The 18,544-nt window shown below is 41.3% G+C and overlaps 1 protein-coding gene across 1 annotated transcript in view; it reads left to right on the top strand.

The window, feature by feature from the left end:
* Window positions 1–18,544, top strand: part of LOC126335032 (fl(2)d-associated complex component) — a 510,018-nt gene that overhangs the window by 454,376 nt on the left and 37,098 nt on the right. The window contains exon 3 of the mRNA XM_049997881.1: window positions 13,389–13,791. Coding sequence (XP_049853838.1) covers window positions 13,389–13,791 — 403 coding nt within the window. The remainder of the gene's footprint in view (window positions 1–13,388; window positions 13,792–18,544) is intronic.

Genomic DNA, 18,544 nt, shown 5'->3' with positions numbered 1-18,544 from the left:
AAATTCTGTTGTCAAATGGCCTGCTACGTCCCCCCGTTTTGACTCCTCTTGATTTCTTTCTTTGGGAAGCTCTCGAAGATGCACTCAATGACGAAGCCCCAACTACACCAAGCTATATGCGTCGTCGAAACGCCAGTTCATGGTCTTCCATTTCAACTGATGAAATAACATCTATTCGTCATTCTTTCGAACGGCGATTGCGAATGTGCGTTGAAAGGCACATTTACAATCGGTTGGACGGTTTTAAAACATGCCTAAAAATAGAATAAAGTTTTTTTTTGGGAGACAAAATTCATTTAATGTGATTTGGTCGGTTATCAAATCAGTGTTAGTAAATAGCTTGTTACATCTACGTGTGAACGAAATTGCATTGCAGTATCACATACGTCGACAGCCCGTACTGTACTTGGTTGGTAGTACTGTCATCACGAGCTTACGTTCAGCATGAAACGACGTTTCATTAACCTTTCTTAGACTGAAGTCAGCTGATAGGTATTCCTGCTTAAAGGAAGTCCCTCTAACAAACGAACCACTTTTGACAAAGCTTAGGTATCCGAGTAATGAGGGAATTAGTATATTTCATCAAAATATACAAGGTATTAGAGATAAAGTTAGTGAACTACTTATAGATGTTGACTCTGAAATTATTGGTGTATCTGAACACTTCTTAAATAAGGAGATAATTCAGAGGCTTCCTTTACCAGGTTACAGGTTGGCTGGCAGCTTTTCGAGGAGCTCTTTGCGGTGTGGGGGAGTAGCCATGTATGTGAAAAACAGCATCCCATTTGAGTCAATTGATGTTTCAAAGTTCTGCACTGAAAAGGTATTTGAATGTCGTGCGGGTGTGGTTACATTTAATGGAGCTAAACTTCTAATTGTCGTTATTTATAGATCCCCAGACTCCGATTTAACAACATTTTTGATAAAGCTAGATGGGGTTCTTGGTTCACTTTATAGGAAATACAAAAAGTTAGTTATATGTGGTGACTTCAATATTAATTGTATAAGTGATTGTGCAAGGAAGAGGATGCTGGTAAACCTCCTTAATTCATATAATCTTATGCAAACCGTATTCTTTTAACGAGAGTGCAAGGGAACAGTAGAACAACCATAGACAACATTTTTGTTCATTCCTCATTACTAGAAGGGCATTCTGTTAGAAAAAAGGTGAATGGCCTTTCGGATCATGATGCACAAATTTTAACTGTAAAAGATTTTTGTGCTGCAACACGTGTTAAATATAGTCATCAGCTGTTTAGGAAAGATACAGTTGCTGTAGAGACCTTTGTAAACCTTATCAACGAACAAGAGTGGCAAGATGTTTATAGCGCTGATACAGTAGACGATAAATATAATGCTTTTCTCGTGCTCTTTGAAAGTTGCTTTCCGTTAGAACGTTCAAAACAGAGTAGTAGCATAAACAGGCAGCCTGGGTGGCTGACTAGAGGGATAAGAATATCTTGTAGAACAAAGTGGCAATTACATCAAACGTTAGAAACACTCAAAATCTAAATGCAGCAGCCCACAGCCCATTACAAACAGTATTGTAAGGTGCTTAAAATGTTATTAGGAAGCCAAAAATTTTGTGGTATGCAGATACAATAGCTAAGTCTCAGGATAAAATTAAAACCATATGGTCAGTCGTAAAGAAAGTGGCTGGTCTGCAGAGACAGGTTGCGGATATAGAATCAGTGCGTAGTGGGAATGTCCGTGTTACTGATAAGTCGCAGTATTTAATAATCACTTTCTGAGTATAGCAGGTGAACTAAATAGAAACCTAGTCCCCAACAGGGAATCATTTAGCGCTCTTAGAAAAAAGTGTTCCGAGACTGTTACATGAAATGCTCCTCCATGATACTGTCAAGAGGGAGACTGAGTTAATAATTAAATCACTAAAGACCAAGAACTCTCAGGGATATGACGGGGTATTTAGCAGAATACTGAAGTATAGTTCTATGTATGTTAGCTCAGTACTTGGCCATATCTGTAACTTTTCCTTTAGGAGTGGTCGGTTTCCTGACCAATTAAAGTACTCGGTAGTGAATGTTTACAATTTTAGACCTATTTCTATGCCATCGGTGTTTGATAAAGTTATCGAGAAGGTTGTATATACAAGGTTACTGGGGCATTTAAATTCACATAATTTGCTGTCAAATGTTCAGTTTGGTTTTAGAAATGGTTTAACAACTGAAAATGCTATACTCTCTTTTCTCTGTGAGGTTTTGGATGGTTTAAATAAAAAGTTAGGCACGCCATGTGTTTTCTTTGATTTAACGAAGGCTTTTGACTGTGTTGACCACAAAATGTTACTGCAGAAGTTCGACCATTATGGAGTAAGGGGAGTAGCTTACAATTGGTTCGCCTCTTACTTTAAGAACAGAAAGCAGAAGGTAATTCTCCGCAATATTGAGAATGGTAGTGATGTTCAGTCCCAAAGGGGCACTGTTAAGTGGGGCGTTCCCGAAGGGTCGGTGCTGGGGCCACTGCTTTTTTCTTATTTATATAAATGATTTGCCTTCCAGTATTACAGGTGATTCAAAAATATTTCTGTTTGCTGATGACACCAGCTTGGCAGTGAAGGATCTTGTGTGTAATACTGAAACAGTTTCAAATAATGTAGTTCATGAAATAAGTACATGGCTTGTGGAGAATGGGCATATTATAAGCGAGATGGGACAGATCAAGTTCCTAGGCGTTCGGATAAATAGTAAGCTGTTGTGGAAAGCCCATGTCCAGGATCTTGTTCAGAAACTAAATGCTGCTTTATTTACCATTAGAACAGTATCTGAAATAAGTGACACTTCAACACGAAAAGTAGTCTGCTTCGCATATTTTCATACGCTTATGTCGTATGGTATTATTTTTTGGGGTAATTCTTCTGATTCAAAAAGGGTATTTTTGGCTCAAAAACGGGCTGTTCGAGCTATATGTGGTGTAAGTCCGAGAACCTCTTGTCGGCCCCTATTCAATAGTCTGGGAATTCGGATATTGCCCTCACAGTATATATTTTCTTTAATGTCGTTTGTTGTTAGCAATATTAGCCTATTCCCAAGAGTTACCATCTTTCACTCAGTTAATACTAGGCAGAAATCAAATCTGCATGTGGAATGCACTTCCTTCACTCTTGTGCAGAAAGGAGTGCAGTATTCTGCTGCATCCATTTTCAATAAGCTACCACAAGAACTCAAAAATCTTAGCAGTAGCCCAAACTCTTAAAGTCTAAACTGAAGAGTTTCCTCATGGTTCACTCCTTCTATTCTGTCGAGGAGCTCCTGAAAGAGCTAAAAGAATTAAGCAAATTCCAGTGTTAAATTGTTGATTTTTCTTTATTTAAACTTACGACTTGTCACCTGAATATGTTTTTTTTTTTATATTTCATTTTATCTGTTTCTAATACCGTGTTATAATTTTATGTACTGACTTGTTCCATGACCATGAAGACTTCTCCTTAATTTGGTCCCACGGAACAATAAATAAATAAATAAATCTATTTATTTTGCGGTGTACAAGTGGTCAGCAAATTATTTTCAATAAAATGTTTTGTTCAACCAATGTATTCCTTTTGATGTAATTTAGAGCAATGTAGGTAGAGGCAGTTTGTCCAAAAACATGTATTTTACCTATAAGAAGCACACAGCAACGTATAGGAAAAGACAGACCAAGTCTTCCTTCTAGCATTTATGTATTTAATACAGTAATAACCACGCAACCTGGTCCGAAACGACTGTGTCTGCACCGCAAATGCCATTTCCGGCTACCGTGCTCTCACATTCAGGGATATTTCTCGAATTTTTTTATGACGTCAACCTTAACAAACGCTACATCACTGTAACTGTCGTATCAAGAGCTATCGAATGCAGTTATGAAAGTATACCGTTCTAATTAAGAAAACTTACTTGCTTCAATATCTCCGTTGATACCAGCGCTAAAAACATTAACCAAACAAAGCCATACGTGCCCCTTCACGCTCTTACGTTTGCCGACAACCAAGTTTCGATATGTGCAATCGTTCAGGAAATAAAATGGCTGTTACGTCTTATGTGACTCACCCTTTGTACAGTATATATTACTCTTTTAAACACGCGCACATTCGAATGTAACGTTGTGTCAGGATTTCAAAGCATCGGTGAAGAACTCTCAAATATATACAATTTTGAACAAAAAACATTTACATTTTTATTTACATAGAGTTAATTTCACCAATTATTGTAAACATTTAAATGCCCTTTAAATCAGGAAACAAATGCTTAACCACAGTTGTGTGGAACTTTCCGTAGCTATGTGTAAATACGAGCCGCATTAAATTCCAGGACTTTAGTGTCAAGATTGTAAGCAATAATAAACAAATAAAATGACTATCTTCTCTTTTGATCAGCAGTTTTGAATACGTACCGCAGCGTTTCAATATAGCTAAATATAATTAATTCCCCAATTACAAACGTTTTCTCCGGCCAACTACTAACTAGCCTGATGCCTTCTTCGATAGAACGAGAGGTAAGGAGTGTGTTAGTTGGAAACTTGACTTTCGGACTTCATATGATGAGAAGCCCCACCGATAAGTGGTGAAAACACGAGTTTAATAACACCCGCCGTGGTCCTGTGTGGTGACTGGCCAACTAGGAATGTCCGGTTGCAAGCTATCGGTGACAAAGCGGGCCGCAGCGGCAGCAACCGTCGTGTACAAAACGGCCGCCAGGGGATGGGACGACGCTGCGGGCTGCTGAATCTTTCAGCGCCACCGCACTGCGTAGCCGCTGGGTTTTTCATGAAGCGCTCAAACCCTGAGCTATCGCTGCCTGCTGCCTGTTTGTTTACGCGTGTCCTGCTAAATTACTCACTCTCTCTCAGCAGAAAACCACTGGTCGATTATTAATCGCCCACTCATTATTCATTAAATGTAAAACTGACGACGAACTGAATTCATCATTAATGGAAGGGAAAACGTTCTATCGTGTGTGCCTATCTTTCCCTGAAGCCTGGAAATGGGGACCTGTCAAGCCATTACCTAAAAAGAACGTTCCCACAGCACCCTCTCATTATCCATGTGTTTGCTCTCCTCTCTTCTTTCCCTTTCTTTTTTTTCCAACTTTCGAACTTTCCATCATCGCGAATTTGAAGCCACAGGGAAAATCAAAAAGGGTTTTATTTGTAGCATTTACCTCCACCTTCGAGATACTTCTCTGCATAATTGCCACTATAACTTAAACATTTTGTCATAACAAGGTACTAACTTTCCAGTAGGCCCTACCATCCTCATCGAAGGCAATCATCTACGATTTCTCCCAATTCTCTAAGCTGGTCTGCAGCTCGTTGTCCACGTTAAAACTCTGTCGTGTTCATGTGCACGAAGAGATGAAAATCAGAGGGCGACAAGTCCGTGTTGTCTGGTGATTGAACGAACAGGTCCCATAGAAAACGGTGCAGGGTCGTCTTCGTTTCCCTGCAGTGTATGGCTGAGCGATGTCATGAAGAAGGAAATGCACGACAGTCACGCTATGTGGGCTGCATGAAATCAGGCGAAATATCTCAGCAGCCACCTCACACTGTATTTTTTGGCATCTTTACGTCCTCACTGTGCGCTCAGAACTGATAAGTGCGATGTGACGCTATATACAGGCATACTAGAGACACTGCACAGCATATCTATGTAAAGCTTCACTGAATTTTCACTGTGGGTGTAATTTCACAACCAATCAGAGGATGAAACAAGCAGTCTTCGTACTAGACGAATAGTCATCAGGGTTTACAAACAACACAGCACAACATTTGTTTTAATAGAAATAACAGATTGCTGAAAGCTTGCTGTGAATAGAAAAGAGGCTATCATCATCTTCTCAGACTTCAGAAAAGTCTCTGATACTGTCGAATTCGACATTTTACTTGCAGAACGCCTTGTTGTTGTTGTTGTTGTTGTGGTGGTGTTGGTCTTCAGTAGGAAGACTACTCTGTCCTGTGCAAGCCTCTTCATCTCCAAATAATTATTGAAACCTACATTCTTGTAACTCTACTTGCTGTATTCATCTATTGGCCTCCCTCTACTATTTTAACCCCCCCCCCTCCACGCACTTTCCCCCAACTGTAAACTGGTGATTCATTGATGCCTCAGAAACTGTCCTGTCAAATAACCCTTCGTGTAGTCATGTTGTGCCACAAATTTATTGTCTCCTGAACTGCATTCAGTACCTCCTTATTAGTTACATGATGTACACATCCAATTTTCTGTATTCTTCTGTAGCACTATATTTCAAAAGTTTCTATTCTCTTCTGGTCTAAACCGTTTATGGTCCATGTTTCACTTCCATACACGACTACAAGCAAAACGTAAGTTCATATTCTCTTCCTCAGAAACTCCTTTCTTGCCATTGCCAGTCTACATTTTATATACTCTCTGCTTTGACCATCAGTTATTTTGCTGCACAAATAGCAAAACTCATCGCCTGCTCTAAGTGTCTCGTCTTCTAACCTCATTCCCTCAGCATTATCTGATTAGATTCTAATACATTCCTTTATCCTGATTTCGCTTTCTCTTTTTTTTAGTGACGAACTTGTTGCTTTTGTATTTAGACATGACTGTCATCAAGGAGTGTGACTTAATGAAATTTAAAATCTTTATTTGACACCAACAAACGGTAGTCAATGCAATTTTTGAAGTGTTACATACCCAGTTTCAGCTTTGAAAATGACGACTCTGTGCGTTGAAACTAGTTATGAAACCTTTCAAAAAATTCATGGTTTTAGCGTTGTGGCTTGACGACCGTTTGTGGTGACCAATTTAAACTTGTTGTTGTTGTTATTGTGGTTTTCAGTCAGTAGACTGGTTTGATACAAGTATCCTTGCTTCTCTATCCTCTGCTAGCCTCTTCAGTTTAGAAGGCAACATTTCTCGCCAAGTGCGGTGCACTGGTTTCGTTAGCAGTGTCTCATGTCCGACACCCTAACGTCACAATGGAGGCAGATAGTATCAGGCGTCCCGCAGGGTTTCATTGCATGTCAGTGATGAGTCATCAATCTTCTCCTGCTGTTAATACCACAGGTATGCTTGTTGCTTTTGTATTTCGACATAACTGTCATCTAGGAGTGTGACACCAAAAACGGTCGTCAAGCCACAGTCACTAAAACAATGAAAAAATGCTAGATACCCAGTTTCAGCTTTGAAAATAACCTCCAGTTATACCTAAATGCAAAAGCAATCAAGTTGTAGACAGCTATCGAGCATTTCAATAATGATACGGGTGCATTATCAAAATAGGTACAGAATTTAGGGTTAAAGCTCAACCCTTCCAAAACCCAAGCGGTCTTAGTTTCTCATTCTAGGCTTCTCTACCGGGAAAACCATGCGTCCCTTACGTCTTTAATCCTAAATGAGACACAAATATCAACTTCTCTCCCTCAGCAAAGGACTTAGGAGTACTAATAATGAAAAGATTAATTAGGCTGAGCACATAGTTGTAATATGCAAGAAGGCATCATCATTTCTCCGTGCCTTACAAAAGTATAAAAAACTCTTCCGTTTTCACCTCAAAATAAATTTATACAAGCACCATGTGTACTTCCAATGGTTGATTACAGCGATATTATCCTGCAGGGTCTTGCTCAAGAAAGCTCAAGATGCCTAGAACTGGTGATAAACTCCTACGTTCGATATATTTGTGACGTTCTACTTTTTAGTCTTATTTCACCATATAACACGTACAGAGATGACTGTACACCCCGTCTTCCCTACTGTCTTATTAACGTACACCGTCCCCCATATATATCTCTTCCATCTTAAGGCTTGTGAGTAAACAAGATGGCAGAAACTTCCGTTCCGATCAGAGCCAAATTCTTTCTGTCCCACTCCATCGCTCAGCCGCTTCCTCAAATTCTTTTCATTCTCAGGAGCCAGATTCTGGAATGACCTCCCTCATTATATCAGATAAGGGACTAACATCTCCAGCTTCGAAAGCTGACAAACTTACTGAAGTAACAATTACGTCTACTTTTGTCCCTGCACCCACTCGTTACCCAGTTACTTCCTTCTTTCCAACCAGATCTTCCCCATTTCCCAATACCCTTAGATGGTGCAGTCTACGAAAATTTCTTTCCATCAGAACTCGTCCTGTCAGAAAATATCACTACATTTTTCATCTGCCACTAACACCGCTAACAATGTTATTATTATTGTTATTATTATTACTATTAATGCAGCAGCAGCAACTGTAGTAGCAATACCAGTAGTAGTAGTAAAAGTAATAGTACTGCTAGTATTAACTTCATTAGTTCTTAGTCAGTATAATCCATTCATATTGTCTCTACATACATTCAAATCATTATTAATTCTATATTGCTACCACTGGTCATATAGAAATTATTATTATTTCTTAGGCAACTATGATGTGAAAAATACTGAACCTGTCAAATTCGACGAAAGACAGGCCTTAGAGGCCCTAATCTTATCTGGTTAAATCCATACATATTATAGAAATATAGAAATTGAGGTTGGGCGCCTTGCCACAGTTCGTGCAGCTCTCCCCATCGGAGGTTCGAGTCCTCCCTCGGGCAAGGGTGTGTGCGTGTTGTCCTTAGCGTACGTTAGTGTAAGTTAGATTAAGTAGTGTATGAGCCTAGGGATCTATGACCTCAGCGTTTTGGTCCCATAGTAATTTACCACCATAATCCATTATAGAAATTGATGTATGCGTGAGTGTGTGTATAATCCGCACCTCCTGCTAAACCACTGGACTGATTTCAACCAAACTTTGTACACAGATCCCTTATTGTCAGACACCAATTACTGTGGGGATAAGAGCCACCTACCTAACACAGTTCAGCAGATATGACGTCATAAACACCTAGCTGCTTTAAAAACTGCCTCATTATGTATGACGTTTAAATTTATTAATTCTTTGCCACAAACTCTGCTCGCAACAAATTTTGCAGACAGTATGCCGCTAAATGTACATACAACTTTGCAGCATTGTACGACACGTAGCTCAAGACATATGACGTCATAAACGCTGAGATGCACGAAAAAATGCCACATCATGCACAAATCGTTAAAACATTTCTTCTTCATTACTAAGACACACCAACAGCCGAGTCAACTTTAGGAAATCCCTGACACCTAGCAGTGCTTTTGACAGGTTTCAACTATGAAGCGTAAACTGCTGTGCAAAAACATTAGCCCTTTATAGGGCTATGAATAAGCAGTCCATAGAAACGTTTAAAAAATCGCCCTATAGGCTTGCGAAACGACTGCGCCCGGCGTACAGAAACTGTTTCACAATTTCAAGCATGTTTTCACGAATATATGGAAATGAAATACTCCGATATAGCTCTACAAACACAGCCATTTTTTAGTTTAGCTTCCAACAGAAAATTGGCAAAGTGAATACTACGGCAATACCGGACTCGTCAGCCAATAAGCAAATAAACGTAAAATATTTTTCGCTTCACAGTGATTATTCTGTGAGCTACATGGTGTTTATTTGACCAGTATATGAATCCCCGTCACATAAATATGTAACAAAGCAACAACTTCTGCATCTACGCCTACAACGCTTTTGCTCCTATCTGGCGTTCTCGAATAAAATAAAATTTGTTTTATTAACGGCAGTGGGACGCAGTACACGGATAAGTATTTAACGATTGTGGCTCATCTGTGTCAAATGGGTTTCCGTGTAGCCTCGCATTTTTTACTGAAAATATTGTTAATCGAAAACACCTGAGAATATTCCTAAATACGTCTGATGTAAGGCTGATTTCAGATTACAGTAGTGAACAGACACCTGAATTAAACTTCACTTAATTATCTGTCACTCTCAGTCATATGTGCATAGTGCAGCGAATTGTACGACCAGTCGGGTTTAACCGAGTGACTGAAGTCAAAACACGCATTTAGCGTGATCTTACTTTGTTCCTCATTTTATATAAAGCAAAGACATCTATATTTGTTGTAATAAGTGTGCATTCATAATAGCGCATTCTGCTTTGTGTAACATACTGTTAATTACGTACCTTCAAAAAAGTAATTAAATTTGAAAGTTAGTGACGGCCTCCTCTTCAGCTAAACAAACATATTGTCGCAGAACAATCTGAGTAGCACCGTGGTGTAGTTGTTATGATACTAAACTGTTTCCAAGGAGGGTCGTGAGTTCAAAGCCCACCTGGACTGTACAGTTTTTATTTTCGGCTCGAGTACATTCTAAAATGTTCTGCAGCTGTATATATGCTGTATGTGTTCTGGCCGCAGGCAGTTCGCTCCGCGCTCTTGTATGTGCTAGTGCTGAATAAACCTTTGTTAAGTAAAGTTAGTGTTTGTCATTCATCTAATTACATCTTAGTCTGTAAGTGGAGTTATTTGTAGACAACTCTTACCAACATCTGTCTGTGGACACTACGCCGACGGCTGCACCAATTTTATTAACAGAGTAAATAATTTCAAAGCGTGATACTGAAAAATAGTCTTTAATTAGCAATAGGTCTGGAAGTACTCGTGGTGTCAGAGGCCTCTGCAAACCCATAATTCCATTTTACCACTATCCTTAATTTGAGGCTTTGTTCTCACGCATAACAATATGTCGCCAGGCAAGTGTTTCACCTAATTACATTACACGACTTCAGTAACAACTAAACTCTGCGAACCTGTATGGAGTGCTTGGTAGAGGGTGCTTTCCACTGTGCGCATATCAAGGTTTCTTCCTATGGAACACGGAAAGAAAGACTGCTTGAAAACCTCTGTGCGACTCAGAGTAGTCTGATTTCTATCTCTTTGTCTCAACAGAATTGATTGGTAGGGGGCTGTTTAATATACCTACATTCCTCACTTTCTAAGTACACTTCCGCACGATAAATGTCGTTTATCTGCAAGTGACTGCAGGTTCCGACTTTTGAGCATTATCGTTCATCATAGTGCTCAGAGCCATGTGAGCCATTATCGTTCATCTCTCTCGTGAGTCTCGAAATTACTGATAATTTAACAGTGCAACATAGTGTTCATCCATCCACTTCCCAGAAGAGATGCTCAACAACAAATTAGAAATGTCATTTCGTAATCTTCTGGGAGAATGATGCGATACCAATGCCACAGGACTATTAACATTATCGCCCGCCATTGAATGCGAAGTCGCTAACACACTCCTGTGAGGTGGCGATCGATTCATGTTATGGTTTTAATCACGTTACGGTGCGACTGAACTCTTATTGATGAGGATGATGTTTCAGATCGGCGTCTGGCAACCCCGATTTAGTTTACCAATGTTTTCCCAAAGCCGCATTGCCGGGGTGTTACTCTGAAGGGGCACTGCCCATTGAGTGCTTATTTTTCCGTTTTTAATACCCATTGTGGTAGGAAAACTGAACTGAAAGAACTAACGTGTTTAAAATAACTTCTAGTGGGGTAAGGTGAAGGTAATGATAAAAATCTGCATTCACCTCCAGTCCAGTTTCCTTCCATGCTGCCTTAGAAATTAGAAGGAGCTATTAAATCTCGGCCCAATTATTAATAGCTGAACATAGTGAACGGAAACAATTTTAATTGTTAAGTGCCGGAAGGTCGGTTGGAGGAGACTAGCGGTTTGTTTCAGCATCAGTGAGAGGATATTCGCCTGTGTCACAAATAATCTCTATTTCGTAAGACGTGATCAGCTAGACAAAACACGTGAACAGCTAAAACAAGATCACAAACAATGAATGATTACCAAAACGTTACAAGGCAAAGTATGGTCCCTCCAACACAATGGCTCTTCGCGATAGTTAGTTTCTCATGCAATCCGAGAGGGTAAAAGCTCATTAGATCTTAAAATTCCAACCGTCGGAAGGCTTACAACTTTGCATCAAAATGGTTCAAATGGCTCTGAGCACTATGGGACTTAACGTCTATGGTCACCAGTCCCCTAGAACTTAGAACTACTTAAACCTAACTAACCTAAGGACAGCACACAACACCCAGCCATCACGAGGCAGAGAAAATCCCTGAACCCGCCGGGAATCCAACCCGGGAACCCGGGCGTGGGAAGCGAGAACGCTACCCCCCGACCACGAGATGCGGGCCAACTTTGCACCCCTCTGTCTCTTTCACCACTGGTCGTCTTCGTCGTCCCTAAAACTGCTCTCATTCGCAGGTAGAGGGGGGAGGGGTAGAGATATCCGGTGTACGTGAAACACTCCAATCATTGGCCGCGCAAGGCTATTCATTTTTCTGTCCCTTTTCCGCCCTGCATTTTTATCTCATGTCCAGATCTTGCTCTCTCTGTCGAAAGATAGGGAGAACTTTTCGTTGGAGTTTAAACACGCCAGTGGTTCTGTCATCTGCCTCATGCAAGCAGCTCTCTGTCACGTCTGAAGTAACACTTTCTTTCACGTGATGGGGAGAAACTTACGTTAAAGATTGCACTCCGTCTTCAGGCCACGAGTGGCCTACCGGGAGCATCCGACCGCCGTGTCATCCTCAGAGGAGGATGCGGATAGGAGGGGCATGGGGTCAGCACACCGCTCTCCCGGTCGTTGTGATGATATTCTTGACCGAAGCCTCTACTATAGAATAAAGAATGAGGGAACTGAAATGAAATAAAATTCTTAATTTGAACCGTCGTCCTTCCAGCAGGCCATAGATAAGTTTTTTCAAGGTAACTTTAGCACGTCAAACTCTATACGGAGTCACGAACATGACAGACTGTGGACAAATTTCATCAATATTTAAACGACAGGCACCAACAGTCCTAATTTTCTCACCCACTTCTTAACTAATCCGAGTTTGTGCTTCGTGTTTGCCACCGGTGTGGGGGAGATGTTAAACTATAATTTTCATCCCTTTTTTACTAATCCAAGTAGCGGAAGGAATATTCGCGGCCAGTATTTACATTGCCCCAGATTAATCAATTAAATTTCAAACCTGTCCGCAGTTTCTTGGAGTGAGCTCGTGTGACATTTGTGACATGGTGGTGATTATTTTTCTGTCAGATGGGAACATTAAGCTCAACAGTCCCCTTGGTGTTATTGTAGAGGAAGAGATTGTGTGCCAAATCGAGTATCACCCTCTCGTTCATTGTTACATGAGATAACACACGCACTAATTATTCACTACACTGAAGTGGTAGTACCTAAGACACGACTTTCACAGAGTGCTAGGAAATCGAGCACTGTGCGCTGGCAAAGAAAAACTTTTGCCTTTTTGCGTCTCAGTCTACCTCTTGAGGTGTCCCAGACAACAATAACGCACCACTCTCTCCTTTAACTTCATGGAGTACAATCCTGAAACTCTATACGTCTTTCAAAATGTTGGACGCCTTAGTTAACTGCTCATAGTGTGTTCTGGTACGTGTGCAGGAGATGAGTATCAGAAACTTGAGACGGATGGCCTCTGACTCTTGATCAGCTTTTGATTGTGTCATTTCGCTTGTGTTGGACAGTGCGTGATCTGCGTGAACGCCAAGGCGACGATGCAGACGTCGCCATGTGGGCACCGGGTGGTGTGCCGCAAGTGCTTCGTCAAGACCATCCAGATGGCGGTCTCGCAGCGCCTGCTGCCGCTGCGCTGCGTCATCTGCAGGGCCAAGATCCTGCGCCTCAAGCAGAGCGGCGGTGGTGGCGGGGGCGGCTCCGGCTCGCTGCACCACCACCACCATCACCACCACCACCCGCACCACCCACAGCAGCAGCCGCAGCACCAGCAGCAGCAGCACCCAGCGGCCTACGGCGCCGGCCTGCCCTGGGGCGTCATGCCCAGCTCCGCGTCGCAGTACTCGGTCGGCAGCTCCGTGCCCAACTCCGAGTCGCTCTACTCCATGACATCGGGCTCGTCTTCCCTCTCAGGTCAGTGGCCGCTCTACCCTATCCCGTACTCCTCGGACTGCTTCTGCGAGGCCCCAGTCAGGCGAAAAATTATGTAGTGCCAATCCTGTCTTATTAGCTGGGCGCCAGATCACTGAAAATACAGGACACGAGAGACGATCTACCTTACGGTATCTGGCTGAGGGTACCTTGAGTACCTCTATCGGTTCTCGCTTCTATTTCAGTCTCTTTCGTGGAAAGAAGGATTGTCGGTATGCCTATGTGTGGGCTCTAATCTCTCTGATTTTATCCTCATGGTCTCTTCGTAGGAGGGAGCAATATACTGCTTGACTCCTCGGTGAAGGTATGTTCTCAAAACTTCAACAAAAGCCCGTACCGAGCTACTGAGCGTCGCTCCTTCCTCTGTTTTCGGTTTGCATTTCCTTAGGATTCTTCCAATGAATCTCAGTCTGGCATCTGCTTTATCGACGATCAACTTTATATGATCATTTCATTTTAAATCACTCCTAATGCGTACTCCCAGATAATTTATGGAATTAACTGCTCCCACTTGCTGACCTGCTATTTTGTAATTAAATGATAAGGAATCTATCTTTCTATGTATTCGCAGCACATTACACTTATCTACATTGAGATTCAATTGCCATTCCCTGCACCATGCATCAATTCGCTGCATATCCTCCCGCATTTCAGTACAATTTTCTATTGTTACAACCTCTCGATACACCACCGCATCATCCGCAAAAAGTCTCAGTGAACTTCCGATGTCATCCACCAGGTCATTTATGTATATTGTGAATAGCAACGGTCCTATGACACTCCCCTGCGGCACACCTGAAATCACTCTTACTTCGGAAGACTTCTCTCCATTGCGTTCTGTTATCTAGAAGCTCTTCAATCCAATCACACAATTGGTCTGATAGTCCATATGCTCTTACTTTGTATCGAAAAGTAACGCACATAATTTTTTTCTTACTTGGAACTGCACCTGGCATGTTTAAATGTTTCACCTTTGCGCTACAGGGAGTATTTTGTTTTCATGTGCAGCTCTACTGAAGCCGGAACTACAAAACGAACATGGGACACATGATAGTGTCGTGAAATTCTGAAGATCAGCGAAGTGTAGATCCATACTTTTCAGCCAAAGGGTGCGAGCTAACATCCCATAGATATTCGGGCTCACATGCGGTTCCTTTTCGTCGAAACGTCTTGGCTCAAACTCGTCTAGGGGTTGAACCGCACGTGTCGCATTACAAGCCCTAAATTAGACACTTCTGAGCCTTTGGTTAAATTCTCTGGCTGATAGCAAGTTTGCGAAACACGAAGTTCATATAACATTTAATAACAGTAATAACAATATGGAACTAAATTAACGACCCAAAAATGATGTAGGCCAAACAGTTGCGATTTGGTTGTATGGATGTTTATTCAGAAAGCAAACTAATAGCGAAAGTGGTCGTATTTAGAAGTACTATTACCCTCGAGGGCGTATCCATTTGACACAGTTCGATCATTCACAATCTCATCACGAAACACAAGTCCAATACTCCACCTCGATATTTACACGAAAAGTTAGAGTTCACACCAGGTGCGCGGCTGCTCACCGCTGAGAGACTGTTGTTGTTGTTGTGGTCTTCAGTCCTGAGACTGGTTTGATGCAGCTCTCCATGCTACTCTATCCTGTGCAAGCTTCATCATCTCCCACCTACTGCAACCTACATCCTTCTGAATCTGCTTAGTGTATTCATCTCTTGATCTCCCTCTACGATTTTTACCCTCCACACTGCCCTCCAATACTAAATTGGTGATCCCCTGATGCCTCAGAACATGTCCTACCAACCGATCCCTTCTTCTGGTCAAGTTGTGCCACAAACTCCTCTTCTCCCCTATTCTATTCAATACCTCCTCATTAGTTACGTGATCTACCCATCTAATCTTCAGCATTCTTCTGTAGCACCACATTTCGAAAGCTTCTATTCTCTTCTTGTCCAAACTATTTATCGTCCATGTTTCACTTCCATATATATCTACACTCCATACAAATACTTTCAGAAATGACTTCCTGACACTTAAATCTATACTCGACGTTAACAAATTTCTCTTTTTCAGAAACGCTTTCCTTCCCATTGCCAGTCTACATTTTATATCCTCTCTACTTCGACCATCATCAGTTATTTTGCTCCCCAAATAGCAAAACTCCTTTACTACTTTAAGTGTCTCATTTCCTAATCTAATTCCCTCAGCAGCGCCCGACTTAATTCGACTACACTCCATTATCCTCGTTTTGTTTTTGTTGATGTTCATCTTATATCCTCCTTTCAAGACACTATCCATTCCATTCAACTGCTCTTCCAAGTCCTTTGCTGTCTCTAACAGAATTACGATGTCATCGGCGAACCACAAAGTTTTTATTTCTTCTCCATGGATTTTAATACCTACCCCGAATTTTTCTTTTTTTTTCCTTTACTTCTTGCTCAATATACAGGTTGAACAACATCGGGGAGAGGCTACTAACCTGTCTTACTCCCTTCCCAACTACTGCTTCCCTTTCATGTACATCGACTTTTATAACTGCCATCTGGTTTCCGTACAAATTGTAAATAGCGTTTCGCTCCCTGTATTTTACCCCTGCCGCCTTTAGAATTTGAAAGAGAGTATTCCAATCAACATGTCAAAAGCTTTCTCTAAGTCTACAAATGCTAAAAATGTAGGTTTGCCTTTCCTTAATCTTTCTTCTAAGATAAGTCGTAAGGTGAGTATTGCCTCACGTGTTCCAACACTTCTACGGAATCCAAACTGATCTTCCCCGAGGTCGGCTTCTACTAGTTTTTCCATTCGTCTGTAAAGAATTCGTGTTAGTATTTTGCAGCTGTGGCTTATTAAACTGATTGTTCGGTAATTTTCACATCTGTCAACACCTGCTTTATTTGGGATTGGAACTATTATATTCTTCTTGAAGTCTGCGGGTATTTCGCCTGTTTCATACATCTTGTTCACCAGATGGTAGAGTTTTGTCAGGACTGGCTCTCCCAAGGCCGTCAGTAGTTCCAATGGAATGTTGTCTACTCCGGGGGCCTTGTTTCGACTCAGGTCTTTCAGTGCTCTGTCAAACTCTTCACACAGTATCGTATCTTCCATTTCATCTTCATCCACATCCTCTTCTATTTCCATAATATTGTCCTCAAGTACATCGCCCTTGTATAGACCCTCTACATACTCCTTCCACCTTTCTGCTTTCCCTTCTTTGCTTAGAACTGGGTTTCCATCTGAGCTCTTCATGTTCATACAAGTGGTTCTCTTATCTCCAAAGGTCTCTTTAATTTTCCTGTAGGCAGTATCTATCTTACCCCTAGTGAGATAAGCCTCTACATCCTTACATTTGTCCTCTGGCCATCCCAGCTTAGCCATTTTGCACTTCCTGTCGATCTCATTTTTGAGACGTTTGTATTCCTTTTTGCCTTCTTCATTTACTGCATTTTTATATTTTCTCTTTTCATCAATTAAATTCAATATTTCTTCTTTTACCCAACGATTTCTACTAGTCCTCGTCTTTTTACTTACTTTATCCTCTACTGCCTTCACTACTTCATCCCTCAAAGCTATCCATTCTTCTTCTTCTACTGTATTTCTCTCCCCCATTCCTGTCAATTTTTCCCTTATGTCCTCCCTGAAACTCTGTACAACCTCTGGTTTTTTCAGTTTAACCAGGTCCCATCTCCTTAAATTTCCACCTTTTTGCAGTTTCTTCAGTTTTAATCTACAGGGCATAACCAATAGATTGTGGTCGGAGTCCACATCTGCCCCTGGAAATCTCTTACAATTTAAAACCTGGTTCCTAAATCTCTGTCTTACCATTACATAATCTATCTGATACCTTTTAGTATCTCCAGGGTTCTTCCAAGTATACAACCTTCTTTCATGATTCTTAAACCAAGTATTAGCTATGATTAAGTTGTGCTCTGTGCAAAATTCTACCAGGCGGCTTCCTCTTTCATTTCTTAGCCCCAATCCATATTCACCTACTTCGTTTCCTTCTCTCCCTTTTCCTACTGCCGAATTCCAGTCACCCATGACTATTAAATTTTCATCACCCTTCACTATCTGAATAATTTCTTTTATTTCATCATACATTTCTTCAATTTCTTCGTCATCTGCAGAGCTAGTTGGCATATAAACTTGTACTACTGTAGTAGGTGTGGGCTTCGTATCTATCTTGGCCACAATAATGCGTTCACTATGCTGTTTCTAGTAGCTTACCAACATTCCTATTTTCCTATTCATTATTAAACCTACTCCTGCATTACCCCTATTTGATTTTGTGTTTATAACCCTGTAGTCACCTGACCGAAGTCTTGTTCCTCCCGCCACTGAACTTCACTAATTCCCACTATATCTAACTTTAACCTATCCATTTCCCTTGTTAAATTTTCTAACATACCTGCCCGATTAAGGGATCTGACATTCCACGCTCCGATCCGTAGAACGCCAGTTTTCTTTCTGCTGATAACGACATCCTCTTGAGTAGCCCCCGCCCGGAGATCCGAATGGGGGACTATTTTACCTCCGGAATATTTTACCCAAGAGGACGCCATCATCATACAGTAAAGCTGCATGCCCTCGGGAAAAATTACGGCAATAGTTTCCCCTTGCTTTCAGCCGTTCGCAGTACCAGCACAGCAAGGCCGTTTTGGTTATTGTTACAAGGCCAGATCAGTCAATCATCCAGACTGTTGCCTTGCAACTACTGAGAATGCTGCTTCCCCTCTTCAGAAAC

Source organism: Schistocerca gregaria, chromosome 2 (assembly GCF_023897955.1).
Source record: "Schistocerca gregaria isolate iqSchGreg1 chromosome 2, iqSchGreg1.2, whole genome shotgun sequence".
In the NCBI taxonomy this organism is placed as follows: domain Eukaryota; kingdom Metazoa; phylum Arthropoda; class Insecta; order Orthoptera; family Acrididae; genus Schistocerca; species Schistocerca gregaria.
The sequence above is the reverse complement of the archived record's forward strand: the minus strand, read 5'-3'. Positions and strand labels throughout refer to the sequence as shown.